Source organism: Prionailurus bengalensis, chromosome F2 (genome assembly GCF_016509475.1).
Source record: "Prionailurus bengalensis isolate Pbe53 chromosome F2, Fcat_Pben_1.1_paternal_pri, whole genome shotgun sequence".
NCBI lineage: Eukaryota > Metazoa > Chordata > Mammalia > Carnivora > Felidae > Prionailurus > Prionailurus bengalensis.
Window position 1 is genome coordinate 57,412,653 of NC_057353.1, and position 20,972 is coordinate 57,433,624.

General features: G+C 33.7%; 1 protein-coding gene across 1 annotated transcript in view; it reads right to left on the bottom strand.

The window, feature by feature from the left end:
• CSMD3 (CUB and Sushi multiple domains 3) overlaps positions 1–20,972 on the bottom strand; it is a 1,274,540-nt gene that overhangs the window by 323,103 nt on the left and 930,465 nt on the right. The window contains exon 24 of the mRNA XM_043601622.1: positions 9,691–9,847. Coding sequence (XP_043457557.1) covers positions 9,691–9,847 — 157 coding nt within the window. The remainder of the gene's footprint in view (positions 1–9,690; positions 9,848–20,972) is intronic.

Genomic DNA, 20,972 nt, shown 5'->3' on the forward strand with positions numbered 1-20,972 from the left:
CTCATGCCTTGTCACTGGCCACCCATGCAGATTTTTCCATCTGATTTCCATCATGTTACTACAGGGGTAAGGAGTAGGTCAGAAGTGTGTGTGACATACCGATATTATTATTATATTATTTAAATAACAATTATTAATCTGTTTAGATCCAGAAGATCTTGTGTCCATATGCAGAATAAAGTCAACAAAAGTGAATATTAAAAACAACAGTCAGTACAGTTCACTATTAAGATCCTGAAAGAACTGGAAAAGGATACCTCATAATATAAATTAAACACGATAGTAGCAATCAAAATCTAGGCTCCTTAGCCATAGAGTTCTTGTCTTTAATGTTTTACCAAGTGTATAAATATAAGATAAATGATAGAGTGAATGTACCAAAGATAATTAGGTGCTATTTACACCAGTTATAGCTTCCTACACTAGAGGACTATACAGAGTATTCCAGATAGCCTTATGAGATAGGAAAACCTGTGACTTCAAGACAAATAATGCTGAAGAAGAAAAAATGTTATGTGTATAAATCATAGGATAATCAAAAAGCAGTCTCTGTCTCCTTTATAGGCACAGATCCTTGACCAAATTAATCTAGATTTGAACTAGAACAACAACAACAAAAGCATGCATTATCTCATATATGTCAAATCACTAATTTGCATCATTGACTTCCTAGAATGTCAAAACATACATTAAATCACTAGGATTTGCACATATCCAAGTACTAAATACATATTGTAACTTCAGCATTTTGAGGGATACATTGTCTATCAGAGGAAGGAGTCCTTCCTACTCTCTTCTATGGGGTATTAACCTTTTTTTCTCCTGTTAGCTCAGAGAAATACTTTACACATTTTAATTAATTTACAATCATTTGCTTCTTCTCTTTGTTTTTCTATAGAGTGGAATTATTTCAATTTTCCCCTCTTTCCCGCAATGACTTCCCAGCATAAATCTTGGCACACGGCAGATGTGTAATAATTTCTATGGATGGATGTGGATTATTAGAGGCAATTATCTCAAGGAGATAACTGAGGAAGAAACTAAAATAATGCTGATGAGAAACTGAAGTTTATGAAACAATTAAAAAAATCTTCAGGAATTTCCCTTATGGATCAATTCGTGACAGCTCTGTTTGGGTGAAAATATGTTAAAATAAAGCAAATATAAATGGCATCAGAAACAGAGCCCAACAACAAGTCAGAAGTCACTAACTCAAATCGTGACATAAATGAGATATAAAGATACACGGTCAAGCAAGCCAGTCTTTCAAACATAGAAACAGAAATGGCAGAAGTAGCAACTTTACATTTTCAGGACACATTACTTTGCATGAATCTGCATACTTAATACTACATTTAAAGTGTTCTTGCTCAAAAATTACAAGTTTGCGTGCCTTCTACCAGACATAATATTCAGTTTATCATTCAAAATGCAGCCACTTCTGAGTTTTACCGTATATCATTTATCAAAATAAAAATGGAAATCAAGCTCTCTTTTCAAGGTTCATTACCAAATTCATCCTTCCTTAATTTGAATGTTCTGTAAATGTGGTTGGCAATTGCTGGTGATGAGGTAAAATGGAGATATTCTTTGTAAATTAAGATAATTTATAATACTTTGCATTGTAGATGAAAATGCACATGGACAATACTATATAAGCTACAAAGCACAACATAATTTAGTCCAATTTGGTGGAATTATTGTTGCCTATTCATAAATATTCAGATCTGTCTTATCTTTATGGAAACATTCAGCTGCCAGTCTTTTCATTGAAAAGCTCAAATACTTGAAACTGACAATTAAATAAAGATGTGTATGAAAAATCATATATGCTATAAATATTCACCATTCCTTGTGAAATTTGATACTCTGATGAAATGAAAATTTCTAGAGCACAAAATGAACTGAAAATCCCCATTACCTAAATCCTTTTGACTTAATGAATAACTTCAACAGAGATTTAATTCCTTTCCTGCTACTATGTAGTATAAGGATTTCTAATTTATTTTTAAGTTGTTATTGGAAACCTACAAAAGACTACAAAGGATAACATAACTTCACCATCTGACTCATTCAGATTCTACTATCATAGTAGCTTCAGATAAAAATTAATATTATTTCAGATTAATATTCATATTGATTCATATTAATATCAAGAAATAAATATTATAAAACAAGTAAAGCTCCTTTTTGTTCCCTTCTCAACCACTTTCAGATTTTCCCTACCAAGAGCTAGTAAATATTCTGAATTAATGTATTCTTCTCATACCTATTATATATATATATTTATATATATATATTTATATATATACTTATATATATTTATATATGTATATTTTATATTGTATTTATTTATTTTGAGAGAGGGAGAGGGAGAGCATGCATGTGCATGAGTAGGGGAGGGGCAGAGAGAGAGAGACAGAGAATCTCAAGCAGGCTCTGCACGCTGCTAGTGCAGAGCCCCATGTGGGGTTCTATCCCATGTACCGTGAGATTATGACCTGAGCCAAAATCAGGAGTCGGACCCTCGAACAACCCAGGCGCCCCCTATTTTCATCACATATCTATATGTCTATGAACACTATATAGAATGTTTTGCAAGTTATTTATACACTTTATAAACTATGAAATTATTTTAAAAATTCTTCTGAAACTATTTTTGCCAACATTGTGTTTTTATCTTTACACACACACACACACACACACACACACACACGCACACACACACATACATTTTATTCATTTTAACTACTCTGTGGTATTTCATTATAAACTTACTACAAAATTGATTTATTTATTTTCTAACTGATGAACTTTTACATTGTTTCCCATTATTCCCTGCTACAAAAAGGCTATACTTTTTGTCTCCTTTTGCACAAATGTAAGCGTTACTATAGGGCATGTACCACGTAGGGATGCAGAGCTCACTTTGTCCTAAAGATTGCATCAAAATCTGCTAATCTGCTGTTCAACTTCTTCCTTGATCTACTGAGAGATGAATAGTTTAATTCCTTCCTCCATATAATTTCTATTCCATTTGATTATGAACAACAGCTGTGTATTCACATGGGGGAATGTCATATGGTCAGTAAAAGAGTACAAATAATACAATAAGGCAGATGGCTTAGAAATATAAATGGTATTTGAAAACTCACTCTTTGAATATAAGTCAGCATTTTTGATGGAACTTAAAACGAGATCTTTATACGCTTTATTTTTTTGAAACTCAGTTAAAATGTAAATATGTTTTTAATATTCTAAAAGTTACCTTATAGAGTATTTCATGGTGAATTAAGGTATGTTAATTGCATAGACTAAAAGTAAACACCGTCAACTTGTTAAATAAAAAGGGAGATAGATTGTTAATAAGAGAACTGAGAAAGCATGCTAGCTAAATACAGTTGAGGATGACATCTGAAACTAAAAACATTAATTCAAGTTTAAATAATAATGCAAGGAGACAAAGATCATTCTATCATAATTTTAATCTCTATAGAATTCTTTGGTGAATTTGGTTCATAATATTTAGTGGAATCTTTAAGAATTATACTTAATGTTTGATTAGTAAATTCTACTTAGGGCATGAATATTGCAAGAAAAAGTCTTATTTTAGAATTCTTTATATTCATACGAAGATGTGTACAAAACATAATGTCAACGTTGTCACTTTAAAATTCTCAAGCAGGAAAGAGTCCACAGTCACAGTCACCCATGGCAACTATGACAATCCTCTTTGATTCAGAGATGACAAAGAATATAATAGGAGGGATGCCTGGGTGGTTCAGTCAGTTGAGCATCTGACTCTTGATTTTGGCTCAGGTCATGATCCCAGGGTTGTGGAATTGAATCCCACATCCGGCTCCACACAGCGTGGAGTATGCTTGAGAGTCTCTCTCTCTTTCTCTCTCTGTCTCTCTGTCTCTCTGTCTCACTTTCTCTACCCCTCTCCCCTGCTCGTGCTCACTCTCTCTTTCTTTCTAAATTAAAAAAATATGTTTTTAATTTAAAAAGAAAGAATGTAATAGGAATAAAGAGAAGAAAGTTTTATATGACTACACATTCCATTTTTTCATGCGTCAAACTAATTTAAAAAAATGGCACACATGTATTTCTTACTCGTCCAACTCTAGGAAACATCAAAGTTTGAAACCACAATCTTCTACGAATGCTGTAAGAAGATAATCCTTACAGTTTTGAGGAATAGAAGTTAAATACTTAAATAAGCAAAGGTTTGTGGAAATGATTGCTATGTATTTCCAACTGAAAGAAAGGAGATATGGTAAAGAATTCTTTTTTTTTTTTTCTTAATTGTCATTGCTCTAAATCCTACGTATAAAGTTCTGAGTAGAAAACACATTACTCACAGACTTTCCTATATTTTAATCTGTTGGGCATGAAAAAGTGAGTGATATTTTTAAATGTGCTAGTTTGTGTCTTGCACATCATATATTTGTACATCATTCTGGGATGGTGAGATCCAGCTTTGCCTGAATATTAATTTTTAACCATCAGCCACTTGGTATTTGGCCAAATGTATGGTTGGTGCATTCTAGACATATGTAGGAATGGAATTTTACTAAATATTGCCAAATTACCCTCCCAGGTGACTTTACTAACTTGCATTCCCTAAAGTTAAAAGAACAAATTGCCATCAGCACTTAGTATTACAGAGCTTTTTAATTTTTAGTAACCTTATGAATGTGTAATAACATATTATTTGGGGTTTAATTTTTCTCAATTTCTATTAGGAATTTTTTTTGTTTGCTTTCTGACTACTTGAGGTTTCTTTACCATGAAACTTTCTTTTAGACTATTCTCTTTCTTATTAATTTGAACGATTCTTTTCTATAGAGTTTATATTTTTTTGTTACAAATATTGTTAGTATCTCCTAGAAATGTCTCATCTTTTTACTTTATGGTGTGTTTTGCTACAGAGGTACTCAAAAACTACTTGATGACTGGGGATTGATCGGGAAAATAGAAGCCACTTAGTTTGAATTGCTAGGATTCCATACAAGAAATTAGAGGGAAAATATAAGAAATGCAGACGCAGTGAAGGTCAGAAGACCACTGCTGGCTTTCAGGAAATCCTGGAGTTCCCACACTCCCGCCTGCGGATGCTAGTGGAAAATAATAGCTTCTCCACTGATGCCACCTCTCAGCTCTCACAGGACTGGCTTTAATTGGCAGGATCTAAGTAGAGATCTTCACTGGCAAGAGTTGTCAGGTTTTTAGTCCCTACACTTCAGGGAAGTACTTACAAGGGCAGAAATGCTCCTGACTATTGACAGATTTTTGCTTGTATATCTTGTTTTGGACATGTTACTCCACCTTAAAGACGTAGCTTTAAGGTCTAGGCTACTCTTTTCTTTTCCCTAAATATTTTAATGTTTTGAGACCCACATATAATATTGCCTATGTAAATGACGGATAAGAAATATTTATTTAATATTTTAGTTAGAATACTTTATACTACATAATGCAGCATTAGTCAGTACTTCCTTTATTACCTGGTTAATTTAAAGATTTAAACCGCAAAAGAAATGCCAAATACATCTGTTAAGTGGTCTAGAGGACAAAGAACCACATGGAGTAACTTTGCTGCTCCCTTGTAATTTACTTATTCTCTACTTGCATTTGCAGTCAATATATTATATCCAGAGAATAAAGTTAGAGTTAATAAATCATCTGATTATTTTTCATGACTAGCACTGCCAACAACATACTGGCAATTATATTGAACATTTTAAATAAGGATAATTTATTATATATTTGTAAGGTTAGTGCACAGAAAAGGTGTCACAAATTAGCTAATGCCCATCTTTAGTTTGAATATAAAATTTGAAATGGGCATGTTCCATGTGGATTTATGAATCATTTCAGGCAACATGACTGAGAGGCTAAAAGGGTCCAAATATATAGCTGAACTTTTCCCTTGGGATAATGAACATTTCTCCAATGGGCTTTTTAGTAAATTAAATGTACAGAGGTGATAACCAGAGGACATCTGAGCCCAGAGGTAGTGCCTAATGGCTGGGCATCATGGACATTTACCGGATCAGCTTTTGAAAAGACAATGTTATAATCCATCAAAAAGGTGTGATTTAGCTCTGTAATGGATGGTTGTTTAAAATACCCAATTACTTTCCACTGAATTAAAGTGGGATAACTACAAATGAAGAGAGCTAAAAGAATCTGTAATGAAGCATAACTTCAAGAAATAAAGTTTAAATACTACATATACTGCATTAAAGATACTAGGTCTAAGTTACTCCCCGACTGTAAGGGTAGCCAATAAGAAAGCATTCAGATTCTCAGGCATAAAGTGACAAAAGTGTTTTTGGAAAGAATTGCATTTACTTTTAAAAACATTTGCTTTCTTCGTGATTATATAATGAATGGACAGTTGGAATAAAATGTACCTTAAAAAGGTCTTTTCTAAAATATTTCCTCATTTTTATCTCAGCCAAATGTGTTTCTCTGTACTCAAAGCTGGAAATAACCAGACAACCACACAAGTCAACAAAATGGATAATAGAGAGAGTGACTACTGTGACATAGGGTACCTGTCATTATAAGGGTGGTCACCAAAGGCCTCTTTATGCTAACACTAGAATTGTGAGGAGACAGGCAAGTGGGATTAATCTGGATTGGATTATCTTCTGTATTTGCCTTGAATGTGCTTCACATGATCTTTCTAGTCTCTGTGCCTGTCTTCATCCTATTCTTTGCCCAGAATACTCTCTACCATTTCTTTTTTTGACCTGCCAATCCAACCTAAAAAAACTACCTCATTCATGAATCCTTACTTGATCTGCCCTAGAGTCAACTGACTCCTTTCCTGTCTCCAGTTCTCTCAATGTTTGAGCCTGGGGATTCCTCTGTATCACAAAGGGTTCTCTCAGATGTTTCAGAGAAAAAGTGTGGATAATTCTAAGGAGGAACATAACACAGAATGGCACGGTGGAGTTAGATTGAGAAATAGATTCTTATACAAAAACATGGTCTTTTACATTCTTTTCTCATGTTTGGGCATCTTAGCAAATTCTTTTATGTTCGTAAATTAGTAACTGCCTCTAAGAAGTTTATGAATATTTAAAATATGTGCCCTAGTAGAATCTTCTTCTATAACACAAAAGCATTTTTATAAAATCAGTATTCAGACCACATATTAATTTACCAAGAATATGTAAAAAACATGTGATTGAACTAAACTGACTGTAGACATTATGAGAGGAAATGGCCCCTGAAGAACTATGCACAATATGTTTGTAAAAAAGTATAACCACAGTAGAGTGTGATAGCTGCTATATTAGTTGCAAATATAAACTACTGCAAAAGGCATGTTAAAAAGTCGGCTAACTCTGGCTGAAGGAAGGTAAGCAGCAGTGGGGAAATATTGAAGAGGAGTCTTAGCTTGAAGGCTCAGTTGATGATTCAGGTTGGGGCATACCAATAATTGTTAACCTGGAAGAGAAAGCAGCCTATGGCTGGAAATGAAAATACATTTGGAGGATGGGCACAAGTTTCTGTCAAAGCTAGGATATCTGTGGTTAACTATTAAGATCATTGTAGATATGTAGAAAGACCACCACTGTAAAAAACCAGAAGTAATCCTTAAGAACAAATACAATAAATAATAGCCGTGTTACTAGTTCCAGGAGCCTCCCCAGCAGAAGGGCTCAGAACACAGCTGTCAATTCAGAAAATCATAGGACCCTTCACTGACCTGGTGATATCCAGAGACAACTTGGAAATAGGCGTATATACATTTTAGTTTAGTTCAGAGACTGAAAAGTATTTATACGTATATATTTACGCTTTTAAAAGAATAATTGCTTTTCTATTGTCTTCCCAATTCTATAGCTTTCCATCTTCATAGAGACACACATTCTATAATGAAAAACTAGAGTCATTAAGAAGAGTGACTTCAAATATTTGCTTTTTAAGATCTCTCTTTCTGACATCTAGTAGCTCATACCAATGAGAATAAAGTCAATGATTTTATTCATTCCAGACACCTAAGCAACCCACACAGTTTTAAATGCAGGTACGTCCTACAATGTCCAGTATCTTTGCATCAGTAATCTCAAGTTACAAAGAATTTAAATATCCAAAAAGGAAATCTAGTTTCTTTTTTTTCCCTGTGACACCCATTAACATTTTAGACAAGGAGAAATGCAAAATGATGCAGAGCAAAGAAAGATCATTATGTAAACATTGAGCCATATCTTGAAAAATGTCAGCATCTTTGTTAGAAAACAGAGAAAGGAAAAGAGAAAATCAGATTAAAAAATGTGCCCTTCTGAGCAGATTGCACCAATTATATTTGAGCAATAATTCTCAATATTATTACTTTTAATATATCACCTGGTAATATCTGTAAACACAGTTTGCTTGGATTTTCATTTGTCTTTGGAAGTACTTCATAAAAAACTGCATTGTGCACAATAGTTCTCAGGATTCAGAAACATGAATTGAACATTCATTTTGTTAATTTATGTTTTGATACACTATTGGTGTAACAATTCCAGCACAGGTAGAAAAAAGCCTTGAAATAAACAGGGAGCAAGAGTAATCTCTTAGTTATACGCACCAGATTTTTAAATACAATTTTAATGTGATATACTCTCTTGTCTCCTACTTCTCATATAATTAGGAAAGAATATTTTCACAAACAATAATTTGATTCAAATTCCCTTTAGGATCCCGTGTGAGTATCTTTCATGGTGTAACCTTTTTAATTTCCTAATTTCTGTAATAGTTTCGATTCATCTTATTTCTTGAGAAAATTTATAGAAGTCATCAGATTTTTTTCAAATATCTAAAAGTAAAGATTTCTGAATGTTTCTGTTTTATTTTTCTAAATTAAATGAGTATTCTGATCTTCCAAGCACTAATTTGATCTGATAGATTATACAGTTGTTAAACACACAGCTAGTAACCACCGCAGGTTTATATGTGATTTACTTTCTTAGTATACAGTCTTATAGAGTAGGAACTCAATAAATATATTACTTGAATATAATTTATTGTTGATAGATGCAATTAGTCTATTTCTTATATTATGGTACTGGTATAAAATAAATTCATTTAATTCATATAAAACATGGATGTAACCCACCAACCTTTGAACTTCTACTTAATTGTTAGAATAGCCAATTGGAGTATAATGCAATAGTTCCATATGAATTTATTTTTAATAAAGCAATTCAACACATAAGCAAAACAAAATAAAACCTTAACTCTAATGTAAACTCATCAGAAACCATCCAGTTATCATTAATGACTATCCAACTATAACTACCACACATAGGTTGTGTGAATTTTGCAAACACTGAATTTCCATCTATTAAAAAAATAAGAAATAAGTATTTATTAAATATCAAACTTGGAGAATATTGCTATTTTAAAAATACATAAATAAATAAGCCCAAAGTCACAAATTACTTAACCATTCTTAACCTTACTTGTTTCAACTGTGAAATTGCAACAGTTAGAATACCTGTAATTTATGGAATTGTTTTTAGGGCCAAATAAAATTACATATATTGAAGGTCATTCTAAACTTCAAATTCTTGATCAAATGTTGGATATTACATCACCTGGTATATTATAATTGTTTAATAAATACTCAGCATCAGTGTTTGGCCTTTGTTTTCTTTTTTCTTTTTCTTCCAAAATACTTACTGGTATAGACAAGTTGAAAACCTTCATCTGTCCCTTCAGAATCAGAATTGAATTCTAGCCAGAGCTGATTTGAAGTGCTGCTAAGAGTCAAGCCTCGCATGGACGCACCAGTAAATGCACCTAGTAGATGAGTTGTTTTATCTTTTCCATCATAAATCTGCAAAATATTTATAATTAAAATGTAAATGTGCCAATAATAACCAACTCAAATCATTTATGAAGAAGAGGAAATTATTATATTCTTCCTAAATCAGGTCACTACATGCTCCCCAAGGACAATCACATATATTAATTCCTACATATATCAAGTTAAGAAGGTTGGAATCCACACGGATACTTTTAAAATTCCAAGCTCAGTAGACCTTAAGTAACACTTGAACTCATATTATATAAATTTTGCTCTTATTATCAAAATAATGCTTTTTTATGGTAGACATTTAAAACTGAGAATATCAAAGGGGGTCTGGGTGGCTCAGTCAGTTAAGCGTCAGACTTTGGCTCAGGTCATGATCTCACGGTTCGTGAGTTTGAGCCTTGCATCAAGCTCTGTGCTGACAGATCAGAGCCTGGAGCCTGTTTCAGATTCTGTGTCTTCCTTTCTCTCTGCCCCTCCCCTGGTCACACTCTGTCTCTGTCTCTGTCTCTCTCTCTCAAAAATAAATAAACATTAAAAACATTTAAATTGAGATTACCCAGAGGCTCTTGGGTGGCTCAGTCGGTTAAGCACGTGACTCTTAATTTCGGCTCAGGTCATGATCTCACCACTCATGAGTTGGAGCCCTACATCAGGTTTTGCACTGCAGTGGGGAGCCTGCTTGGGATTCTCTTGCTCCTTCTCTCTCTGCCCCTCCCCTACTCACTTTCTTTATCTTTGTCTCTCAAAATAAATAAATAAACTTTAAAAATAAGTAAATAAAATTGAGAATACCGACAGAAAGCCTGGTTTCCAAGGCTGGTTGGTTGTTTTTCTGCAACTTGCTCAAGGTTAGCCAAGTGCTTATTTTTCTGATAACATAATTAATATAAAAAAAATGCTTGTTTCTTTTGCAATTTCTCTCATTTATTCATCTCCTTGAACTTAATCCATTTTTGACATGTAAAAAAAATATTAAATGAGTACCAAATGCTTTTAGAAACTAATTTAACATGACCAAAATATGCAAAACAAAATCGATAAGCTCTCAAACATCCCCACGTAATTCCCATTCTTCTGAAGGTATAACTTCTCATTGTATTCTAATTTGCTTTTCTTTTATCAGTGCATTCTAGACATCTCTCAGGGTCAGTAGACACAGATTCTGCCTTTTGAGAGCTGAGTAATAGTTCACACAGTGACATTACCACAACGATCATTCCCATCTTAATAAGTTCAATTTTTTTGCTACCAAGAGCAATGCTGAAATAAACAACCTTTTACATATAACTTCACATTTTTTGATACTTGTATTTTCATAAGGAAGTTTTCCATATATGAGATTTCTGAACTAAAATATTCATGTATAGCAGATTATTTCCAAAAGGGTATAGAAATCACACGAAAAGTTTACCGACATCGCATGTGACCATTCTTTTGCCCATAAGGCATGTATTTACAATGATGTATTAATTCTCCATTTACCTAAGGGAGTGAAAGTTGGTTATTGACCAATCTTATTCCATAATATTTAGTTCGAGGGTTGAATAAATGGTAATGAAGAGAAAAAGTTGAGAGATGCTGTTCAAAGTTACTTATCTCCTGCCTGAAACTGCTTTACTTTTAACCTGGTATTAGTGTAAAAATTGTGTTGCTGAACTCCTAATCCAGTTAACTTGCCAAGCACCAATGTTCCTCGGAAATGGTATTCATTATGTTCATGTCATGTAAGAGATAACATTTAGATGGTACACAATGGAACTTTTTATTATTTTCGTATTAACCTGCATGATAGACTTTTCTTGGGCTAGATTGTTTGGCTTAATCTGGTAACACTTATAATGTTTTCTATAATTTATAAATGAAAACTCATGTATAATATAAATTTTTTTTCTTCAAATTATCTTTATCAGGTTTTAATTTATGTTAACTTAGTAAATTGGGAAATTTTCACTATATTTCTAATATCTGGATTATTCAAATAAAATTATTATATTTTTTTATTGACAGGCTCAAGATTTTTTCAACTCAAGGAAATGTCTTTGAGTTTTATTTAATTACTCCTTGCCTATATGATCTTTTTATTTTCTGCCTAGAATGCCTATTATTTGTGTATTAAGTCTCCAAAACTGTATTGTGAGTCCTTGTATTTCCTCTTCTCATCCATCTTTCCCTCTGTATTATAGAGAATTTTCCACGGGATCTTCCACATGAACAATTAGATTTTCAGCAGTGACTAATACTCTCTTTTTAGGTCTTCTATTAAAATGGTAAATTTTAAAAGAATTTTTTAAAGTTTATTTATTTATTTTGAGAGAGAGAGAGCATGGGTGGGGAGGGGCAGAAAGGGAGAGCGAGAATCCCAAGGAGGCTCTGCACTGTCAGCACAGAGCCCAATGTGAGGCTTGAACTCACGAACCGTGAGATCATGACCTGAGCTGAAATCAAGAGTTGTACGCTTAAACAACTGAGGCACCCAGGTGCCCCTAAAATTGTAAATTTTAAAATCATTTGTCAAATTCTAGAAAGCTCTCCTCTCTCTCCCTCTCTCTCTCTTTCACTCTCTCCACTTATTGCATTAGCTTAAGATTTTTCAAAAAATTTAAATTTATTTTCAAATTTCTCTTAATGCTTCCACAGTTTGAATTTAATGTATGCTACCAGTTCCATGCATTTAGTTTGGTCTTTCTTCCCTCCAGTTACCGAATTTCCCTTAACCACATGTGTATGTATCTTTACTTATTTATGTTTATGTTTCCTTATTATTGGTACAGGGTTTAAGTGTTATAAAGACTACACGTAAAAATTTTATTTAACATGCTATACAAATGGAGCTTTTGTTTATGTCTCCTAGTGTCCTCTTCTAACCACATTACTCTATGTGTTTTCTGCACAGAAATTCTGAAGTCTCTATTACAGGACCTTCCTGCTCTTTCCCTTATTTATTGTATTAGCACAGAGAGAGAGGTAGAAATAGAGGGAGAAAGAAAGTGGAGACTGAGTTCAAGCCAATACGGTCATGGAATTCCTAACAGAAAACATTTTATTGGTCTCTTCCTTCTATTAAAATGTGTTCACAGTCGGGGCGCTTGGGTGGTGCAGTCCGTTAAGCGTCCGACTTCAGCCAGGTCACGATCTCGCGGTCTGTGAGTTCGAGCCCCGCGTCGGGCTCTGGGCTGATGGCTCAGAGCCTGGAGCCTGTTTCCGATTCTGTGTCTCCCTCTCTCTCTGCCCCTCCCCCGTTCATGCTCTGTCTCTCTCTGTCCCAAAAATAAATAAACGTTGAAAAACAAAATTAAAAAAAAAATTAAAAAAAAATAAAATGTGTTCACAGTCGGGGCGCCTGGGTGGCACAGTCGGTTAAGCCTCTGACATCAGCCAGGTCACGATCTTGTGGTCCATGAGTTCGAGCCCCGCGTCAGGCTCTGGGCTGATGGCTCGGAGCCTGGAGCCTGTTTCCGATTCTGTGTCTCCCTCTCTCTCTGCCCCTCCCCCGTTCATGCTCTGTTTCTCTCTGTCCCCCCAAAAAATAAATAAACGTTGAAAAAATAAAATAAAATAAAATAAAATAAAATAAAATAAAATAAAATAAAATGTGTTCACAGTGAACTAACAACAACAATAACAACAAAAGTTTGAAGAGTATCTGAGTACCCCTAGATAGAGGGCTGCATGGACAAATTTCCTAAAATTATACAGAAGTGGGGCGCCTGGGTGGCGCAGTCGGTTAAGTGTCCGACTTCAGCCGGGTCACGATCTCGCGGTCCGTGGGTTCGAGCCCCGCGTCAGGCTCTGGGCTGATGGCTTGGAGCCTGGAGCCTGTTTCCGATTCTGTGTCTCCCTCTCTCTCTGCCCCTCCCCCGTTCATGCTCTGTCTCTCTCTGTCCCAAAAATAAATAAAAAACGTTGAAAAAAAAATTAAAAAAAAAAAAATTATACAGAAGTACCTTGAAATCCCTGGTAGAACTTACCAGACAAATACATTTCTGCTTTAGTTATCAGCAAGAAGTTATTTGTCTTCAACGAAGCTAACCAAACGTGGTTCGTTGGCTCAAGAATGTTTGTTGTTTGATTACCTACGAGCCAACTTTTCATCTCTTAAGAATGGCGGTCACTAGTGATAATTCAGACACAAGGAAACACACTTTTGTGTCTGTGAGCTTCAAATGTTCAATATTCTCAGAAATCTGTTTCTGACTCTTATATAATAACTCGTATATAATATAGTTCCTAAATCCTGTGTGTAGAGCTATACATCCACAACCAAACCATTTAACCAGCATCCAGTGGGTCTTATTTGTGGTTAACATTGCCTAGGTAACCCCAAAGAATATTTTCCTCTTATTTCTCTTTTCACCAGCATGTCATTTCATTCTTATGCTAAATATAAATAATTGTTTCTTGGATTCGCCTAGTTCTGCTTTTAAGTATGGATGCACTGTAAAAACTTCATATGTCAAACAGCCAAATAAAGGGAAAATATACATTAAGCAACAAATCAATGCAAATAAGTAAACAGAAATTACTTCTTGAACATTATTTTATTTTTTATTTATTTAAAAGTCCCTTCTAATGTTTTTCTCAAATTTTCAGTAGTAATAAAAAAAAGTTGACTCATTGGAGAAACCCTTACTTTACACATGGAAATCATTCTGATATAGTATCATTTTAAAAAGTAACCAGATAATTAATTCAACTCATATTTAGTTCCATGTACTGTGTTAGGTGCTAGGAATAAAAAAATAATATTAAGATATAATTATTTTTTTTTAACTGAGCCACCCAGGCACCCCAATCATTCTTAAACTGAAGGAGATGTTAAAGATTTGTCTGTCCCAAGAGAGACAATTACATTGGAGGCCAGTGTCATACTTTTTTTTCTTTTTCAAAAGAAACTATCTTTAAGATATAATTTTCAAAGCAATTATTGAAAGAAAAGGGATTAAAAGAGTTAATACTAATATAGATATATATGTATCTTAAGCCTAGCAGGGAGGGTCTAATTCAGCACCAAAACTCACTGCAGTCTATTAAACAATGTAAAGTCAAAAGGTAGAAAACAAATACAAAAATATCACTATAATCATAAAAGTAAAATGAAGTGTGATAATTCAGTTATGAAATTTTGGAAGCATGCATAAAGTTATTAAATCAAGATGAAAAGCAAGTGTTACTTGGCAAGGATTTAAAAAAAGAAGAGTTTTATAGTAATGATAAAGCCAATGTTATTTGACTTGTAAATAAAGTACTTTAAATGTATTCAAACATGTGTATGGAAACAAAGGCAACACAAAATGACAAAGCAGTGTAGGCAAAGACAAATTACCTTGTAAATAAACATGGATGTAAGTATATAAATTTAAAAAATGTACATTTCATTTAAAAGTAAATTTACAGTACAGAGTGATTATATTGGATCTTATCAGAACCCATAGAAATTTTATTTGAGATCACTACTTCACATATTTCTGTTCTAATTAAGATCAGGATCTTTAAGTATGCTTTTATTTATTTGGGCATATTTTCTTTTTCCTTCTTTTAAGATTGTTATTATTATTATTTTTAGCATATGTCTTTGAAAGGGCGGGCCTACGCCAGCCGACTCCATCTTGTTCTGTGTCCTTCACCTTGACCACACCTCCTCCCCTTGAGTAAACCCTCCCTCACCTGCCGGACCCTTCCCCAGGACCCCTCCCCAGCCAATCGGCTGAGGCCATAGCCATTACGTCACCAATTGCCCCCAGGCCCCAATAAAACCTTTGTCCTTTTGAAACTCACTCTCTTTCCCTGGTATCTCACCGCTGTGTTGGTGCAGGTAGGGGATTGAGCTCGAGCTAGCTCGAATAAAGGCTCTTTGCTTTTGCATTGGACTCGGCTCCCTGGCGGTCTTTGGGGATCACGAATTCTGGACATAACAGTCTTAATATCTATTTTTTTCAAAAATTGAAAAAGCTATAAAAAGAATAAGATAACTATATAATATTATATGTTTTGTGTTGGGAGAGGATTCTGGTGTTCCCCATAGAAATATTCTGTTACTTAGCACCTGATTCAGATAACAAAGACTTACTTTAATGTCAAATGTAGAAGTTCAAACTGATTTAAGAATTAATATCATGAAAGGCATTGAGGTCTTTTGTGACATTAATGAAACTCTTTGATGAGGCTCTAATTTGTCAAATGGTTGCCATTAACCTGGTAGTCTTATAATAGAAGAGACTAGAACTTAATGTTGACATGTTTCAGTTATCAAACCTTTTATAATAGATCAGGGCTTGAAATTAGTTTTGGTGTAGAGACCCTCCTGGATCTGGAAGGTCAAACCCTTTTATAATGAATTGCTTATCAACACTCAAAACTGTTGTTTATAATAAATGCATAATTAGAAGGCATATTCTCAGTCATTCCTTCAGTCAATTAGCAAGTCAGATGTTATCTGAACCCAAGAGCAGAAAGTACATAGAAAATAAAATTAAAAGAGAAAAGTTACACATGTACATGTGTATAATCATTCAAGCCTTAAATTATCCCTGCTCGTGGATATTAGAATTTTATTTTTGGCCACTTGTTTAAAGGTTGATTTGGAAACTTAAACTTTTTTTTTTCTGATAATGTGAGTGAGATGTCAAAGTTTGAATAAAAAAATAAAAAGAAGGGGGCGCCTGGGTGGCTAAGTTGGTTAAGCGTCCGACTTCAGCTCAGGTCATGATCTCACAGTTGTGAGCTGGAGCCCCACATCAGGCTCTGTGCTGACAGCTCAGAGCCTGGAGCCTGCTTCACATTCTGTGTCTCCCTCTCTCTCTGCCCCTCCCCTGCTCATGCTCTGTCTCTCTCTGTCTCAAAAATAAATAAAAACATTTGAAAAATTAAAAAAAATAAAAAGAAAGAATAATTTTTACAATGGTTCATCAAAAAGGATAATATTCTAAACCTTACATCCTCTCCAAAATAAAATGAAACAAACAGAGAATTTTTTGTTTGTATTAAACTATGTACATCTTTGCAATAGCTATATCACGTGCACTCAATTATAGGAGCTAATATATTTTAGTGAAGGAGTCTGGGACACAATGAAGGGTGAGCTTTTCAGGGTTTTAGATTTGCAGTTTTATAACAAAGTTAAAGTCCCAGTTCTACCTTTAAAGCTGTATGGCCTGTTACAAATCATTTCACTTCTGTTATACTCAGTATGGGAAAGAATGAATAAATATGTAGAGAGTGCTTTTGAAGGGAGAGATAACAAAGGATTGCCAGTGAACAGGCAGACTTGATTGACAGATATGTGTGGTGGACCCAAGAGATCACTGGTGTGCTAGAAAATATTTAGCAACCAGCACTCAAACAAATTTGTTGAATATATATATCCACCCATATGTTCTTTTAATAACGTATACTAATATAAAGAGAGGTTGACAATTTTTTTCTAAAAAGAATTAGGAAATATTTTAGATGGGGGGGATAACTACTCAATACTGCCACTGAAGTACAAAAATAGCCATGGACAATATGTAAATGAATAAACATGGCTTTCTCCGGGTAAAATTTTATTTATAGAGATGGGTGGCAAGCACAATTTGACCAACTGACTGTCGTTTGTGAATCCCTGATTTAAGGGATGTTATAGCATGCAACTTACAAATGGTAATAAAATATACAATATTCATTACTGTAAATTCCATAGAGCTAATTGAATCTTACAGAATGCTTTTGGTGGTTTTTTTTGCCAAATTTTGTATCAGCAACTTATAATTGGAACTGACAAACAAAAGTGGTTCCTAAATGAATATTGCTTGATTTTTTTATGTTAATAAGATCAGAGTAAAGCAATGCAAAAACAACGTTATATCAGAAACTCGTATTTGTAAATGATCGGAGCAACTTCTCAGCTAAATTAAATAATTGTTTTTTAATTCTAGAAAATATGATTTCTCCATATTTTTTGCATTATTTACAATAGAATGGCTCCAGACACAACCTATTCTCACTTAAGTATAGGCTATGAGCAGAGCAATAGATCAAGTCAAGACCTACAATGTTTGTCCATTTCTGCAGTGTAACTATTCCTAGTATTGCCAATATCAAGCTATTGATGTGATATCTCTGTGCAGAGTTGGGAAAGGATGGGCAGGCACCCTCACATAGTATATTCACCAAAGAGATACAATATATGTAACTAACCTAAAACAAAACACATAATAATAAAAGTAGTAAAATAATTAGGAAATGAAAGTTGTATTTGTTACTTTTGTTTTTAATATAACTTAATTGTAATATAATTGTAATCTAATTTAACTTAATTTTAATAATGGCCATGCTTAACAACCAGTTCACAAAATTTCTAAAAATTTACCAATAGGTTCTCACAAGTAGTATCCCCAAAGACTAGCACATGGGTTAGAAAATAAGCTTGAAAATAATACATCTTGGAAAAACAGCATTTTAATAATGTTCTTATCATACTTCTAAAAGAAGTATTATTAGTGTGATTAATCAAGTCCTTTAACTATCTAGTTTCTCATAAATAGGACATCAGTTCTCTTCACCCATTCTTTCAGACTCTCAAAACCAATTTTAAGGTATTTTACTGGCTCTTCTCCATAATTATCCATTCTGTCGAATTTGACATAATATATAAATCTTTTTTTACATAAAACTACACAATACTGACTGAAGTAACAATATTGTCTTGAATTTTGTCCCTGTTTTATCCCCTTATCAGAACATAGTGCTCAATCTTTTTCTGGAAATAAACATTACAACAACAAAACGGATGTAGTACTTCTGATTGCAATTCAGCTTTTGTCTTATCAGACTGACAGTGGGAACTGTTCATTGTTGATTGTTTAGAGGGAACATGTAATAAACATCTCCTATAAATGTTAGTTGAAAGAATTAATTAAGCTACCTTTTTGAGTGAAGGTTTGAGAAGTTCAGTTATTCTTGCCCATTGAAAGCAATAGAACCAAGGAAGGATATATTCATAATTCCCAAACCTTATGGTTATCAGATAATCTGAGGAACTTTATAAAAATCCACAATTCCAGGTACAGAGCAACTGCAAGAGTTTTCCCCAGATCTACTGAATTATAAAATTTGGTAGTCGTGTCCGAAATAAACTACCTAGAGGAGTCATATGATCGTCTACATTTGACGTAACTATTTGTTTGGTTATAAATAAGTAAAGTAGTTTATGCTAAGAAGAGGGAGGGGAAAAGAGAATGCGTAGATAGGTGGGCATCAGTCTGGATGGTGCACTCTCAGAGAGGAAAGTGTGTGTGTGTGTGTGTGTGTGTGTGTAGCTATAGATAAATTCAATACACACTCATGTTTTTATTGTTGTCGCTGTTTTAGTTTTAGTCAGAATTCAATACAGTGATACTATAAACGAAACCAGAAAGAAAAACAAAAACTTTTCTAAACATTATACTCATATAAAGACTACAAGAGAATGTTATTCCAAAGAATATAGCCAGTTCTCCCATATAAAGAAAAACAATGTTTGTTTGTTTTCTATGATGGGCTGTTTGTTTTACTTATTTCTTCTTTCCTAGTCTGAATGGAGGAAGAGCTGACTGCACTAGGTGTCATGTTGGAAAGTGCTGGAATGGGGATGGACTCTCATGGACTGGTTTGCAGGGAGGCAAATGACCCCGCATCCTGAGAGGACTTTGGGCTCCTCAGTCTTCAAGAATGAATCATCCATCCTTTGGAGGGTGCATGTGTCTGCCTGTGCGTGCCTAACTGTGCTTGTGTAGCAGGTATCTTTGAACTAGTTGTCCATGGGTAACAAGTGAATGTAACCTTATTCCAAATAAATAGGAGATTAGTCAGAAATCACTCAGATGAACACATTAGGGCCATTTTTCTTAAGCCATCACCTGCTATCCCAAATGAATTTTCCAATTAATAAACATCATCCGGTACGGAAAAGTACTGGCTACTTTTCAAGCATCACAGAGAGCAAAGAAATATTTGAGGAAGGATAGTGGGAGGCATGAGGAAGCACTTCTTAGCTGTGAACTTCTAAATATATGTTTATCATCGTTGCTTGTGTGATACAGGTTAGTGGCTAGCTGTATACCTCTGATCAATGACTTATTTTTCCCATACTTAGCCTGTAAAAAGGAAAATCAGTTCTACATTTAAGCATCCCATTAATCTCAATGTTGACTTTAATTTAGCAAGTAAAACTTATTTTAGCAGGAGAATCCAAACCATAAACATAAAGGAGATTGAAGAGATTATAAAGTCAATTTCTGTTGCCTGTTGGGGAAAAGTGTAAAAAACAGGAATGGCTTTAAATGAATGGTAAAGCTGTATGCATCTAGGCGTACTGTAGAGAAATTTCCCATGTCCATACAGATCTTACAAGCACATAGTGCTGTCTGTATTAGAAACCCATCAAGTGTCATCACAGTTATGTTTTTTAAGAGAAAAAAATAATCAACAGTCTTAAAATCACTGCTTAAACAAGAATCCCCTACCCCTGCCAACCTGAGATGTTATTTATTTATTTATTTTTTAAAATCTGTGAAAACAGAATTATGTTGAATTTCTTACCAGGTAAGGGAATCTTGACAATGAAGAAACATGTATGCAATTATTAAAAAAAAAATTTTAATGTGATTTTATAGAAGCGTTTGTTGTTATCCTACTTCTGAATATAAATTATATTTACAAAGCATTTACTTTGCGAAATATGAATCAGCAAGTATGGAAATATTTTCCTAAAATTGTATCTTTTAAAAATAGGGTATTTGACTATTTCAACTTTTTAAAATAAATTAATACATTTCACTCTAAAAGTTTATTATTAACAAAATATACTTTTCTTAAGTAATTTATAGATAGTAAGTCATTATTTTTATGTACCTATTAGATATAAAATTTTTGTAGTCATAAAGGCAAAAACTATCCATGTGTCAACAGAGATAACCAAGTTACTTTATAGACACCAAAGAAAAATAAATCATCATTATATTTCTTAAAGAAATGACCATTCTCATATTATGTTATATATATATATATATACACACACACACACATATATATATATATATATATATATATAGTTGAATATAAGATATTTGACATGAAAATGTCCTTATTTTGGTGTTACTGAAACATTAAAATTTATGTGTCATAAAGT